Genomic DNA, 14,923 nt, shown 5'->3' with positions numbered 1-14,923 from the left:
TGCTGTAAAGGGGTTCGAAGTCTTCAGGTTAAGAATACTTGCCTTGTCTAAAGAAAGCACGAGATAAAGGAAAGATTTGATAAAAGAAATATTTTGGAATGATGGCGAAGATCTTATTGAGTGGTTGGAATTTGTGTTTTTAATTGACATTAAGGGAAAATCTGGCAAATATGAAGATTCTGGACTATTGTTTGACCTTTGCCTCTGCCAACTTCCACACTGAAATTATTTTCACTCCAGTATCACTGACAACTTTGCTAATGCCATCGTATATCTGACTTGATTTTGCATTGATCTCTGTATACTTGATACTGTTCAGCACTGACACCATGCTGTTGGTTTTCTCCCAACTCTAAGGGCAATTCATTCTCAGTTTTGAGGGGTTTTATTATTAAGGTTTCAATCCATAATCTTAAATCTTTGAAAAATCTGAAATCCTTTAAAGTTTCCCCAATGTCCAGCCTCTTCTCTTTACATAGTCAATCAAGTCAAGAGGACCAGCAATGGAAAAATTGCATTTTAAGTTATGTGAGGGCTGATCAGTGACACAACGTGGTGCTTGCCTAACCAGAGGTGCAGTAGCTGTGTGTAAGACGCGGCTGTGCAGGTGCCGAGGCAGGCTCTTGGAGCTGTTCCCGAGATCGAAAGCTCATTATCATGTCTCCAAATACGCAGGGGCTACAGAATTCAAGGAGCAGCCTGGGTCAGAGCCTCCTCATAGCTTTTAGGAGGTGAATATTGACACAAACACAGTTGTTCATCCCAGCATTAAATACTACCTGGCCCTTTGCAGAAGCCTCTCCCTTTCAAGGCTGTCCAGAGGGTTGTCTGGGAAAAGGAAGAAATGAGACTGGTGCTGTGTGACTTTTAGTGGGAGAGTCCAAGAGTAAATGATTAGTCACTCACTTAGTCTAAAGTTTATGTCCATCTTCACGAACCTCTGCATATCGTCAGTGTTTTATCTTCAAACACTGACAAGAAGAAAAAAATATACATCAGGAGAAATCAGAGAAAACTAGTAAAAAAGCAAGTAATGAAAGTAAAAGCTAGAAGTTAATTAATTATAAAATAAAATAAAAAAGAGCAGTAAATAGGATAAAAATTTTAAAAAGTTGTTCTCTGAAAATATCTATTGATAAAGTCTTTCTAAGAACTGATTAGGGGAAAAAAGGAGAGAAAGAGAAAACCAACAAGATTAGTAATTACAAAGACAAACTCAGATATAATATTTAGTGATAGAATTAGAAAGCAATAAATATTACATGCAGGTGTATGGCAGTAGAGGTACAAACATAGAGAAATTAATGACTTCTGTTTAGTATATGATGGCCAAAATTTACCAATGTAGAAGTAGAAAACTAGAAAAAGCTGATTTCAGAGAAGAGATTGGAAAAGTGGTGTAGGATATACCATTACATAAACCACCAAGGAATGTTGACTCCACCATCACAGATATTCTCTAAGACATATATCTGAGTTCAAAAGAAAGTAAGGAAAATATCCAGGTAATAAACCAAATGGAGCTGAAAACCAGAGAAGTAAGCTAGAGCTGGGGCTGAGCAAGTGCTGTCCGCCTTGCCAACCTCAGTAAGAAAGGGGCTGGACTGTGGCAGGACTGAGGATAAACCAGTGGGATTCCATTAAGGTGGAGATCTGGATTGAGACTTCCACCTGAAACTGAGCACTCTAAATGAAAAGGTGAATTAGTGAAGAAAGAAAAAAAAAAAAAAAAGCAAACATCTTTCAAGACAGGAAGGAGCACAATAAAACTTGTGCTTCAGCAAGGGCCCTGGGCAGACTTTGTGTACTCTTTCCATATCCCAACCTCAAACCTCCCCCGAGAGGTTACTATTATCCTGGACTCTGTGTTTATGTTTACATAAAATTCTGTTTGGTTTTGATAAAAACCAAACCATAAAAGGTATATGGAAATAATCTTCTGTGTTTTAATTTTTTACTCAATACTGTGTTTATAAGGAAAAAAATCCCTATGTTTGCTGATAATCACAAGGAATAACAGAAGTAATTTTCAATTAATAAAAAAGAGAGAGAAACAAAATGTCTGAAACCATATATGTATTGTAATGTATCTTAACACCAATGCTAGGNTGTTAATGGAGCTCTTAATGTTAACAGTCCCGAAATGAACCTCAGGGACCTATTTCCCCAGTTCAGCTCTGTCCAGTTTGAAAGCCTGGAGGGGCCCAGAGGGGTGGCTGGGGCAGAGAGGTGGGTCCCCTCCCCAGGGAAAGGGGTGAAGGGATGAAGTAGGGACCTTCATACTGGGGGGGACCGAAATGGGGCCCGGATGCCAGAGGAAAGCACATTGATCCCCCTGGGAAAGGAGGCCCTGAAGTCCCCACATCCTCCGCGCGGCAGAAATCAATGGTTGGGTGACCACCCATCTTGTTCCGGTTATAGAACCAAACTCGCACCAGTTCCTTTTGTAGCCGGAGCTGCCCAGCGATGTGGCTGATTTGCTCCGGCGTGGGCTTCGGGCACTGCAAGAAGAGTTTCTCTAGACTGCTTCCGATGTGTCGCTCCCTGGCTGCCTGTCTCCGCTTCCGATCCTGCTGCAGGATCATCTCCACTTTGCATATGCCCAGAAAGTTCTTGGTGTCCACTTCCGCCAGCCACATTTTCATCAGAGGTCGCAACTTCCACATGTTGGAGAGGCTGAGCTGCTGGGTCTCAAAGCGGCAGACGGTTGTCTGGCTAAGAACCTTTCCAAAGAGAGCCCCCATAGTGAACCCCACGTCGGCCTGCGAGTACCCCAGCGCCATTCTCTTTTCCTTCAGCTCCTTGGCCAGCTGCTCCATCTCTTTCTCTATGGCTGAGACGTCCTCTGGCAGTGCCAACCTCGGGATGCACCGCAGGATGATGTAGGGCCTGGGGAAGGTGCCTTCAGAGGGTCTCGGGAACCACGACCCCGTCTCGCCAGCTCCGACCCTGGGCCTGCGGGGCACCATCCCGCCCCGGAATTCGTATGGCAGGGGACCCAGGGGCATCTCCAGCACCTCAGGGCCTGGGCTGATCCCCAGCTGGATCCCCGGCTGGGCCATCAGCATGCGGGGGGCCGCCTGGGCAGTCAACCAGACAGAAGTGTCAACTTTCACTGGCACTGGCCCTCTGGGCCCACCCCTACCACTGCCTGGCAGTGGGGAGAAGTATGAGAGCCCGTTTTCGGCCATGGGGGTAAGACCGCACTGGAGTAGGGAGTCTGGTAGGAACTGATGGTCCTCGAGGCTTCAGAACAGCCGCCAGCCTTGCCCTCGAGCTCCGCCCCCCAGTGGGCAGAGATGGAGGTGCAGGTGAGAGAAACTGAGGCCAGGGGTGTACTTGTGCAGGGATGGCGAAATCTAGTAGACCTACCGTAATTGCTTGGGTTTCCAGGATTAAAAGAGTGGGTTTCCTGCTCTGGTCTATGCTTCCAACTCCCTCCGTGGTATAGGTCTCTCTCTCAGGCTTTGCACTTCTAAGGGGTCTGGGATCTTGTCCTCTCCCTGAAGGGAACCTAGGAATTTTCTAACACGTCTTCAAACTCTGGTATCTAATCCCTTTCCTCCACATTATCTGTGGAGGAACGACCCCTTTTTGGCTTCACAAATATTTGTTGGACATCCATATACCAGGTATTTCTGGAACTATCCCTCAATTCATTAACCATCCCCTCAGTGCTATCATTGTGGACAAAGGTACTGCCAATAGTCACCCCTGCACATCTTCAGTTACAGTGCCCTAAGAAACCTAAGCATTCCTGCTTAAATTTCTTCTAGTGTCTATCAGTTTACTGTCAGCTTCTACCCCCCAACCCCCATGCTTTGCTATTGTACTCTCTCACTGAGGCTGAGTTTCTTGTTTCATGTTTCTACCCCACCAGCCCTTCAAGTGCTTTGCTCTGTATCCTACCTCAGCTTCCTGGTCCAGTTTCCATATACAAGAGAGACTTAGGTATTTCATCTTTCTCTCCCTCTGGAGACAGGTCTCAGAACAGGCCTGACCTGCTACTCCCCACTGAAGATGTTCCCTTCAATATCTGCTTCACCAACATCAGGCTCCCCTATCCCCAGCCCCCCTCCCATCAGAGACCCAAGGAACTGAGAAAATTTGTCCCTCCATCATGTCCCCAGCTCAAGCATTCAGTTCTAGGCCTTATGTGGAGAAAGTTAAGGAAGGAGTGGGAAAAGCTCTGACCTCAGGTTCAAAACTTCCAAGAAGGAGCTTTGGGAAGGGAGAAGACAGTAGACTTGGCTGGACAACCTCAGTCTCTTACACCTTCACTTTCCAAATGAACCATGATGTGGGTTTGTCCTACCCACGTCTACTGAAATTGGCCTTCGTGAAGTTACTGCCAATCTTCCAAATGTCAAATCTGACGGCCTTTTAAAAGTTCTCATCCTGTTAAAATTCTCTGCGGTATCTGACAACGCTGACTACTCTTCTTGCTCCTTCTTTTTAAATTTCCATGACATGCTGGTAAGAGCCAAATTGGTATTTTAGCCCTGACTCTTAATATCCAATTCTTATTTCCCACTGCCCCAAATCAAATTCATTATTTGCATTCCTAAAACTGCCTCTCCTCCAGGGGTCCCTGACTTGGTTAATGGTATTATCACCCACTCAGTCACCCAAACTTAGGCCCAAAAACTGTTCTTTTTCTTTCTTTTTTTTCTTTTTTTTTTTTTTTTACAAATAGTTTATTGTCAATTTGGTTTCCATATAACACCCAGTGCTCATCTCCAGAAGTGCCCTCCTCCATGCCCATCTTCCCCCTCCCCCCGACATCCATAAGTCCTGTTTGTTTCTCAGTATTCAAGAGTCTCTCATGGTTTGCCTCTCTTTCTTTCCCCCACCATTTCCCCCCTTCTTCTCCCCCTTGTTCCTCCATTAAGTTCCTCCTAATCCTCCTATAGTGCAAACATGTGATATTTGTCCTTCCCTGCCTGACTTATTTCGCTCAGCATAACACCCTCAAGGTCCACCCATGTTGCTACATATGGCCAGATTTCATTGTTTCTCATTGCCATGTAGTATTCCATGGTATAGATAAACCACATCTTCTTGATCCATTCGTCCGTTGATGGACACTTAGGCTCTTTCCATGTTCTGGCTATTGTGGAGAGTGCTGCTATGAACAGCCCAGAAACTGTTCTTGACCTTTCCCATTTCTTCCGCCCTCCTTCTCTTCCTTCTTTCCCCAGCCTCATCTACCACACTCTCCCTGACTCCCTGCATCCCACCTTGCTTAGTGAGAATACCTCAGTTTGCACTAAAGATGTCACACTTTTCATAACTACTATACCTTTATTCATGCTGGCCCTTCTGTCTGAAATGGCTTCCTTTTGCTTTTTGGTCTCATTCTCTCATTCATTCAGGATTCTGCTGAAATGTCATCTCAATAGGAAGGCCTTCTCTGACTATCCTGTCTAAAACAATATCTGTTATCATTCTTGGTTCCCCTTATTAAGCTTTGTTTTGTGGTCTTAATAGGTATCACTACCTAATATATAATTATTTGTCATATGCTTATTGTAGGTTTCTCTGTTGCAAAGAGAGCAGGGACTTTGTCCAGTTCACTGCTATGTTTATGGTGCCTGAAACTGTGCCTGGCTCAGTAGAAGGTGCTCAGTAATCATTCCTTGAATACATGAAGCAGGCTCTATTTCCAGCCACCTTTAAGATGCAGTTTAGAAGCGGGGTGCCTGGGTGGCTCAGCTGGTTGAGTGTTCAACTTTGGCTCAGGTCATGATCTTGTGCTTGTGGGTTTGAGCCCCGCATCAGGCTCTGTGCTGACTGCTCAGAGCCTGGAGCCTGCTTTGGATTCAGTGTCTCCTTCTCTCTCAGCCCCTCCTCTGCTCATGCTCTTTCTCTCTCTGTCTCTCAAAAAATCAAATAAAACATCAAAAAAAATTTAAGATGCAATTTAGAAGTGACCTTATGGTGAAACCTACTCCCACGCAGAGTTAGTTCCTGCTTTTGTAGTGCTCCCCTTATTTGATAGATGTGTATTTTTATTTTAATATTTATCAGTCATTATTTATTTTATGTCTCTCACCCTCCGTCTAGAGTGTGAGGTACTTAAGGGCATGTAGGTGTTATAAAAGCCCAAAACATAACCAAACCCTGACTGATACATTGTTCAATATGTGTTTCTGAATGAGTGAACGAATTCTCACCTTTACAATTCTGAGAGTAAATCACAAATTTAGTTTCAGAGCAATAGCAAGAAACTTGAACCTCCCAGGAGCATCTCTATTCTTTCTCTCTTGTACTAGAACAAGGCCCTTAAACACTAGATCGGGTGTAGCAGTACCATAAGACTAAATTGAACACAACACTACAGGTAACACGGTCGGAGATGTGGCCTTGAAGCAATGGTAAAGGGAAAAACAGTTGGGAAGGCAACTGCTGTCTGTGTATGTGATTGTTGTTTGCATCTCAACTGCAGCCCTGGCTAGAATGTATGCTGGTAAAGAGCAAGGTCCTTGTCTGTCTAGTTCAATGTTAGATCCTCACCACCCGGAAGTGTATTTGGCACAGAGGAGGAAGTTAATCGGTATCGTTTAACATTAAAGAAATGAATCTGTGCAGCACTAATGGGGATAAGACGTCCATATTTGCTTTAAGTTTCAAGATGACAGTCTATGAAAAATAGTTTACAAGATACAAAATTTCACTTAAGAACAGTTTTGCTGTTATCTTTCCATGTAAATGCACTGCTATTCTTTTTTCAAAATTACAGAGCAAGCAGTGTCTGCTAAACAGAATGGAAAGTGGATCACAAAGAGGAATAAAAGAGAGCAATTATATAAATTAAAGCCCACATATTGAAACCAGCCCATTTGCAGGAGAGAACCACAGAGAAAAGGTTCATTAGTTGTCTAAAAACGATAGCTGAATAAAAACATTTTTAGTGAATTGGAAAAAAAGTGAATTCAAGTAAATTTGAGGAAAGATTATATTAAATGAGTTAAAACATAGTAGCTAAACACATTTCCTAAATGAAAAAAGTAAAGCGATATTAACTTGATGGGTTTTAAAATTAACTTGGGTGCTCTCAATTAAGGCTTTCTCTGTACTTGGGCAGATTTCATCAGTCAACATGCCTATCTCCCGTTAATGCATGTGTGCTGCCACAAATAAAAGCCCATATTCTTAAGGGAAGTCTTGACATCTCCTTAAAAGTATATTTAATATGCTAGGGAAATGGAGTGATCAGGGAAGAAAGAAAAAACACCAGGAGTATATTTGGTTGGAAGAGAAAACGGAGATCAGAAGAAGGCAGGTGATGAGTATGCCCAAGACAACCAGCAATGTTTGGGCAGGAGCGCTTGAAAGGCTAATCCATCACCTTCAACAAATACAGAGACCTCTTAGTAAGTGATTAGATTACAATGTACGAAGTGGGCCAGTCTTATCCATTGGGGAATTACAAAGTAAGGATAAGAAACACATGGTCCCAGGCTCCTGTGTATTTATAATCTAAATGGGGAAGAAGAAAAACTGTCAGGAGAACAGGACAGCTACACTTGTTCAAAGAGAAGTTAACCATTTTCTATTATTAGAATCTTGGGAGTTAAGACAAGTTGGCTTTTAAGCAGAAATGCACAAAGTATCAGGATTTGTATTATTATGCTTTTCGTAAGTATTCTCTATTCTAAGATGGCAAAACCAGCTGCCAAGATCCACTAATGGTAAGAAGCAGGAAATTGTGGAGGCAAAGTTAATAATAAACATTCTTATAAGGGCCAGCTTCGAGTTTCATCTCTTTGGAAAGTTTTTCCCATACGCTGGGGACCACAGTGCTCTCCCTTGGCCCCAAACTTACTGCATTTCCACATATATAAGTTGGCTGCCTTAAAAGTTAGCTGGAGTTTCATGTCTTACCTCCCCACCTAGGAGATATAATGTCTCCTATGGACATTATAGACACCATTCATTTTGTGCTTAGGGGCCAAAGCATGTGCTAACGTCTGAGCTAGCCACAGTGTTGTCAGTTGGTATGTGCATAAAGACACCTGGATTTGAAGGAGATCTGACTTTCACTCACACTCTCCTGTTGATCAGTTATCTTATTGGCTAGGAAGGTGATCTTCACCTCTCCAAATAACATCTCTCCCAAAGCTGCTCATGCTCCAGACAGAGGAGAGGGCTTTGTTCAAGAATATATGAGAAATGTCATTTCTCTAGCAGAGGATCCAGAAACAAAACAAATTTTGTGAATGTAATTAAATCAACAGAGTAGACCGGGAGATCTAAGAATGATGAACAAATCAAGCTGGATGGGCAAGGCAGACTGGATGGTGCTAATTTCAGTTTACCCGCTGTGCAGGTGTCTTAATAACCAAGCACTGACCAGGTATCGGGGTGTAAAGGCACTGTTCAGCTGAAGGGCAAGTGTACTTCCCCAAGAACCATATCAGTCAAGGAGCGGGACAAAAGGCAAAGGTAGGAGATAAGATTCAGGCACTGGGAAGCTTGTTCCTCTCTGGGTCTAGGAAGGAGAAGTCAGGCATCCAGGAAAACTGTGGCAACTGAGGATAGTAAGGAAAGATGCCTCTAACTTCCAGTGAGACTGTCAACACCACACATTACAATTAAGTTCACTGAGAACTGCCTCAAAATATAGGGAAATGATTAAACCATTAAACCTCTGTGTGGATTTTTAAGTATAAAGCTGTATTAAGACAAACTGACACATCGAAGATAAGCTAAGTAATTAAGACATGAGTGTACCTATAAGTACATAAGTGTATTCTATAAGTACATAGAATAAGAATACTGAAGTTGTGAGGCATCTGAGTGGCTTAGTCGGTTAAGTGTCTGACTTTGGCTCAGTTCATGATCTCATGGTTTGTGGGAGCCTGCATCGGGCTCTGTGCTGACAGCTCAGAGCTGGAGTCTGCTTTGGATTCTGTCTCTCGTTCTCTCTCTCTCTCTCTCTCTCTCTGCCCATCCCCTGCTTGTGCTCTCCCTCTGTCTCTCAAAAATAAATAAAAAAGAATACTGAAGTTGTAATAACATGCAAAAAAGATAACCAAATCAACAAATTCACTAAAAATAAACACTTATTGCTCTATGAAATGAATGCATAAAAAAGATAATAGCACTGTTCTGTACAGGAGAGAGTAGAAGATAAGAACAAGTGAAAGGACAGCTACTGGTGAATAACTATTGCCAAACACCTTTACTCATAAAATATGTAGAGAAAAACTAGAAGGTAGTAGTACCACCAACATAGAATCCCTTCATTATCTTAATTTTGGATTAAGATTATGAAGGACTCTTTTTGTTGTTACTTCTTTTTGTCATTAAAAAAAAATGACTCTGCTGTGATATAATTGCTGCTTAGAAATAAAAGCTCATGACACAGATGTAACACAACCATACAGCCAGGGGCTACAAAGAGGTTTTGCGTCTATAGGCAAAAGTCCTTCCATTATATTTTGTAGAGCTGCCGTATTGATGAACTATGAACTTCCTGTGCTATAAAATAATATTAAATATAAAAGCTCTACAGTCTTCAACAGAAGCCTCAAAGAATTTTAAATGTCTATATAAGGCAGGAAGAACAATTGAGCTGAGCAGGGCTGAGTTGAAAGGCACTCTGATGATGAGTCAGGTATATTCACAGAGAGTCACAGGCAGATAAAGTGTAAAGGTTCTTGTTATGTCAAGCAGGAGTTAGACAAACTTTTTAGCTGAGTTTGCCCTTGTTACACAAGAAAAGCTTTAAGGATGTTCTTGCATTGATTAGTCTAGTCACTGTTCTTCTGCATTCAAATTTGTACTCTGCTTACACTTTAGAGCAGGAGATAGACAAATGGTTTAATAAAAAATGTTCCATTATATTGTGCAGTAAAATACACCTAACAGAAACGACAACTTACCACCAATGAAACCGGTAATTCAGAAGGTGACATGGCCTCAGAGAAGTAAATGAGAAGTAGAGTAGAATTTCTGTTTACAGGAGATAATTCTTTTAGGCACTGTATTTTTTTGTTAAGGATATTCTACATTAGTTGATCTTGGTGCCATTACCATCACAATGTCTGGAGTCTCTGAATTCCCCCGGAATCTCCTTAAGAAACTCTGAACTACAACAAGCCAAAAGGAGACACTTAAATCTTTTTTGGAAAAATGAACACATACATTCAGTAACATGAAATGCAATAATAACCACAGAAAATTCCAGAGGTAATACCAGACTTAAAATTTTAAGTTCCGATGTGGTAACTCTATCTAAATATATAGATTAAAAACTCCTTTTAGCATTTTAAACCTGACCAAGTCCCTGGATTCCGACAGTGAGGTAATAAGTCAAGTTATTAAACTGAATCCTATTTAAAGTCACCTCACTATGATTCCAGAGGTCTTAAAGAGAACCAACCAGGCTATCAATATCTTGTGAGCAGAAGACTCATGCCCAAACCCACATTTATTTCCCTGGAGTTCACTGCAGCTCTCAGTAGCCTGTTCTCCATTCTATGTGTGTGCGCATAACATCAGGCAGATGAAGGTTTCACCTTCTGAAAGCCTTAGACCTCTAGGAAGCAATTCTGTTGAAACAGCTATGAATGGAGAACTGAAAGCAAGATTTCAATGATCATTATGTATTTCATAAAAATTTAACTGTCTTTTTGAATGTCCAAGTCTACATTCACACGTTTCCAGAAGTATAAAAAGGTATATAGTAAAAATGCACAGCATTTATTTTTAATTTTAATTTTGTTGCCAATCATGGCATCATTTCCAAGTGTTAACTTGGTTAACTTCCAGCTAGAATTTTACATTTTGCTTACACAGAATTTCTTGTAATAATTTAAATTCAAGAAAGACATTTGTCTTCTATGATTGACAGGAATGTAGATGAAACATAAGGAAGAAACCAATGAATTTAAAGAAGTTTCTCATAGGGATATATTCTAGGGCAGGTGTCATTACGAAAGGAAAACAATATATTAAAGAACCAAGAGTCTTTCAGGGAGTGTGGAAGACCAAGACATTAGCAAGAAGAATGAAAGCGAAAAGGGTCAGCGTGGAATTTTACTAGATTTAGCACAATGAAGAAAGGAGGCTGAATACTAAAGAATGGGCAAGCTGAGGATGAATACTGTATTTCTGTAGGAGATGAACTGGGAGGATCTAAGCGTTAACTCTGTGATAAGACATGACAGGAATCAGGACTTAGTCTTGAAAATAACAAAGATAGAAGCAGGAGAGAACTGAAAGGAATTTTTAAATTCTCAAATATGGAAAAGCATTGAACAATTTCTCTAAAACCATAGAACTTGACTTGGATAAAATAATTTCTAATAACAATAACTATTGGAAGTCTTTACTTTGCACAGTATAAAATGACTATAAACATGACCATATAAGTTGAAATCAAGCATAGTCGTCATGATAATCAAGGGAAAAACTATGGTTGTTTCATGACCTTTAAATTTGTTTTTCGAAACATAAAAAATCCACTCGTGGTCAGCAAAAAACGAGTAGGGGAATAAGAAAATGGTAAAAACAACAACATTTAGTACACGATAACTTAAAACAACAGAAACAATGAGAATGAAAATGCTTTATTTCTTTGTAAAAAACTTGCTAAAGTAGTTTGAACAGTGCTTGCCTTCCCTTCATAGAGCTTAAGATACAGTTCAAGCAAATCTTTTCTATGTCTTGGCTAATTTTCATACTCCTAAGTTTGGATCAGCTTCCAGCATTTTATCCTTCACACTTCCAATGTCGTGAAATATCTCTGAGCGTTCATTTCATGTGGAGTGTTTTTTGCTAGCGTCACTCCCTCTGGGACATCTTCATCTTTACCGTCACAAGCACTTTACGATTTTACTTCCTGCATTCCATTTCTTTGCTGCACTTTCATCTTTGTTGGCCAGGTCTCTTTTGATCATCTATTTTTATAAAATGGAAGATAGTACTGTCTGTGCATAAATTGAATACCAGATATGCAGTGACCAGTCAGTGAAAGATTTTGAAAGAAGCGATGCGATGTGATTGGCTGCTGATCATTATGTGCATCTGTAGTACATATAGAGATTCGTACTGAATGCAACCATTCAGTTAATACACTGGGGTAACTGAAATGTGAACCTTGTATTTTTTGTGTGTGTGGGTGATTTGGTGTTCTTTAACTAAACTATGGTAACTTCAATATGGGTATTTGGGACCATGCAAAGTAAAGAATGACTATATTTACTGAGCCCTAACTAGATGCCAGATAATATTTTAATAGTCCTATATGGATGGTTTCACTTAGTTCTGACCATAACCCACTGAGATGGTACTAATGTTATCTCCATTTTATAGGTGGTGTGATTATAAATCTTCATCTGATCATATTATAGAGCTAATTTTTCCTACACACTGGGGAGAATAGAAACTATCCAGTCATGACAAACACAAAGCTTTTCCTTATAAGTGGTGACTTACTACCAGTAAAGAGTTTGAAATGATAAGTAATATATTCATTTGAAACATGGATCTGAAGTAAAAGTGAGGGGCTCCACAATAACATGGAAAGAAGGTGGATACTTTTGGAAGATGCACTAGCTCTTAGGCAGCAGTGGCAGTCAATAAAGGCGGATGTCTGCAAACTAAGAGTTACTCNCACTGAACACTCTCTAGGCACAAAGAGAATGTTTCCAACAAAGAGAAGACTTTCTGCTAGGAGACCACAGGCTCCTTGAGGGGCAAAAGTCACATCTAGCAATCTTTACACAGCTGGAGTCTAGACTAGTGCCTAGTACATACTAAGTGCTCAGTAAATCTTTGTGGGATTAAGGAACAAATATTTACAGTCAGTTTCTTGTCTCAAAAGAACCAAAAATAACTCAAGTTTGTGGAAAGATAGGAAGTTAGGCTCTAATTTTAGGGGAAACAAATTAATTAGAAATTATTAATTAATTCATAAACATAACTAAATTTGGATGTTCTGAAATTTAGGCTTTGCCACATATGTTGATTTTATACACTTAATACTACTTCTGAAGAAAAGCAAAACCAAGTAACTCCAAGAGACTGTTCTTCCACATGAGGGCCGCAAAAATCTGAACTACAAAGGTTGTAGAAGACTGTACTTTCACTAGAAAATTCAAACTCCACATCATCTAGTTCCAAAGTAGCTTTCCCACTATTTTCCACTAATGTTTCTCAAATATTGGTCACGTTTATTTAAAAAAAAATTTTAATGTTTATTTTTGAGAGCCAGAGGGAGACAGAGGACAAGCAGAGGAGGGGCAGAGAGAGAGAGAGAGGGAGACACAGAATCTGAAGCAGGCTCCAGGCTCTGAGCTGTCAGCACAGAGCCCGACGTGGCGCTCAAACCCACTAACCGTGAGATCATGACCTGAGCTGAAGTTGGATGTTTAACCAACTGAGCCACCCAGGTGCCCCACATACTGGTTTTATTTAATCACTTGTATTTGTGGCCTTAAATCAACAATCTCTTTTTCAAAGCTTAATCACTTTCCTTGTGGAAACTAAGCAGGAAAGGTGTGGGTACTTTGTCACATACATTAAAATGAGAAGAAACACTAAATTTTTTGAAGGCAATTTATTAAAAGGAAATAAAAGTGAAAACCTGAAATAATTCAATATTGTTTTTTAAAAAAATACTTGTTAAATATCTAAAACTAAAAGAGTCTCTAAGCCGATACTGATTTTAGGTGATTATTAGCAGTTTTAATTTTTTTTTATTTTAAAAAATTTTTTAATGTTTTATTTATTTCTGAGAAAGAGAGAGAGAGAGAGAGATTGGCAGCATGAGCAGGGGAGGGTCAGAGAGAGAGGGAGATACAGAATCTGAAACAGGCTCCAGGCTCTGAGCTAGCTGTCAGCACATAGCCTGACACGGGGCTCGAACCCACGAACTGCGAGATCATAACCTGATCCGAAGTAGGACACTTAACCGACTGAGACACCCAGGCGCTCCAACTATTAGCGGTTTTTAATTTAGGGTCTCTTATAAGAGTCTCATTTACAGAAATCTCTGTTATACAAAGCTTAAAATAATATTTACGTTTCTTTGCCCAAATGTTCAACAAGTAACTTCTATAGTATTTTAGAAGTTAAGAAATTATGGAATACAATTGAATTCTATCATGAGATTCTTCAAAATATCTATACACTAGCTGGCATAAGATTTCTTTATTTATTGGCATAACATATTGAATACTTGGGGTGAGATCCATATGATTGAAAGAGATTTAATAAACAATACGGACAGAAATTCCATACCAATTCTTAAGGAATATTTAGACATCATATATCTGTTAAATCAACTCTAATACCTAAAAAGTGAGCTCATTCATCAAATATCTCAAAATTTATCATTAAATAGAACTATTTTCCATTAAAAATGGACTATAGTTTTAAAAGTATGATAAAACAAAAATTTAAAAAAATATTATCCCTGCTTTTAAAGTACTGATAACTAACTGAGAACATCCTGGGATTTTATAAACTGAAAATATTTGGCCTGTCTATGGTACCTAATGTTCACTTTGAATTTTAATCTTGGTACTAAAGAATTTATATTTTAGATGTTTCAAATCACGTTTAGAAAGCAATACAGTTTTTCTGAACTGTCCTATTTTCCGGGTAATTTTGCCAGCAGACAGATTTGTTTCTGGTGACCTGACGTCCGAATCTGATAAGGCACACAGAGCAGGCAGGGTGGGCGCAGAGGGAAGCGGACAGAAAATGTGTGGCTAAGAGCAGAGACCTTGTGGCTTGAGGGAGGCACAAAGCCCACAATCAAAGAGGAGTGAAGGGCTGTGGATCCAGGCAAAGCACAAAGGTCAGGTAGGGGCAGGCAGAGATGGTGGGCTGGGGGAGATGTGATGCCTCAGGCTGCAGACAGAGTCTCTAGGTGCAGGGACTGAAGCCAGGGAGACACAGAAGACAA

At 40.3% G+C, this 14,923-nt stretch overlaps 2 protein-coding genes across 11 annotated transcripts in view; both read right to left on the bottom strand.

Moving 5' to 3' along the window:
• The window catches only part of ARB2A (ARB2 cotranscriptional regulator A), a 413,025-nt gene that overhangs the window by 113,236 nt on the left and 284,866 nt on the right, over positions 1-14,923 (bottom strand). For 2 of the 10 annotated variants that reach the window (XM_077755315.1, XM_077755317.1), the window contains one exon: positions 11,561-11,909. The exons of the other annotated variants lie outside the window; for them this stretch is intronic. Coding sequence is in view for 1 of the 2 variants with exons in the window: in XM_077755317.1 (XP_077611443.1) it covers positions 11,878-11,909 (32 nt within the window). In the remaining variant the exon portion in view is untranslated. Of the gene's footprint in view, positions 1-11,560; positions 11,910-14,923 lie in introns of those variants that run through there. 10 annotated transcript variants of the gene reach the window in all.
• POU5F2 (POU domain class 5, transcription factor 2) lies at positions 2,104-3,211 on the bottom strand. The gene is given in 2 exon segments (XM_077755306.1): positions 2,104-2,261; positions 2,264-3,211. Coding segments are annotated over 2 exon segments (1,086 nt in total). The 5' UTR covers positions 3,192-3,211.

This window comes from Crocuta crocuta, unplaced genomic scaffold, assembly GCF_008692635.1.
Source record: "Crocuta crocuta isolate KB4526 unplaced genomic scaffold, BGI_CrCroc_1.0 scaffold42, whole genome shotgun sequence".
In the NCBI taxonomy this organism is placed as follows: Eukaryota; Metazoa; Chordata; class Mammalia; order Carnivora; family Hyaenidae; genus Crocuta; species Crocuta crocuta.
This window is presented reverse-complemented; position numbering and strand designations above follow the sequence as displayed.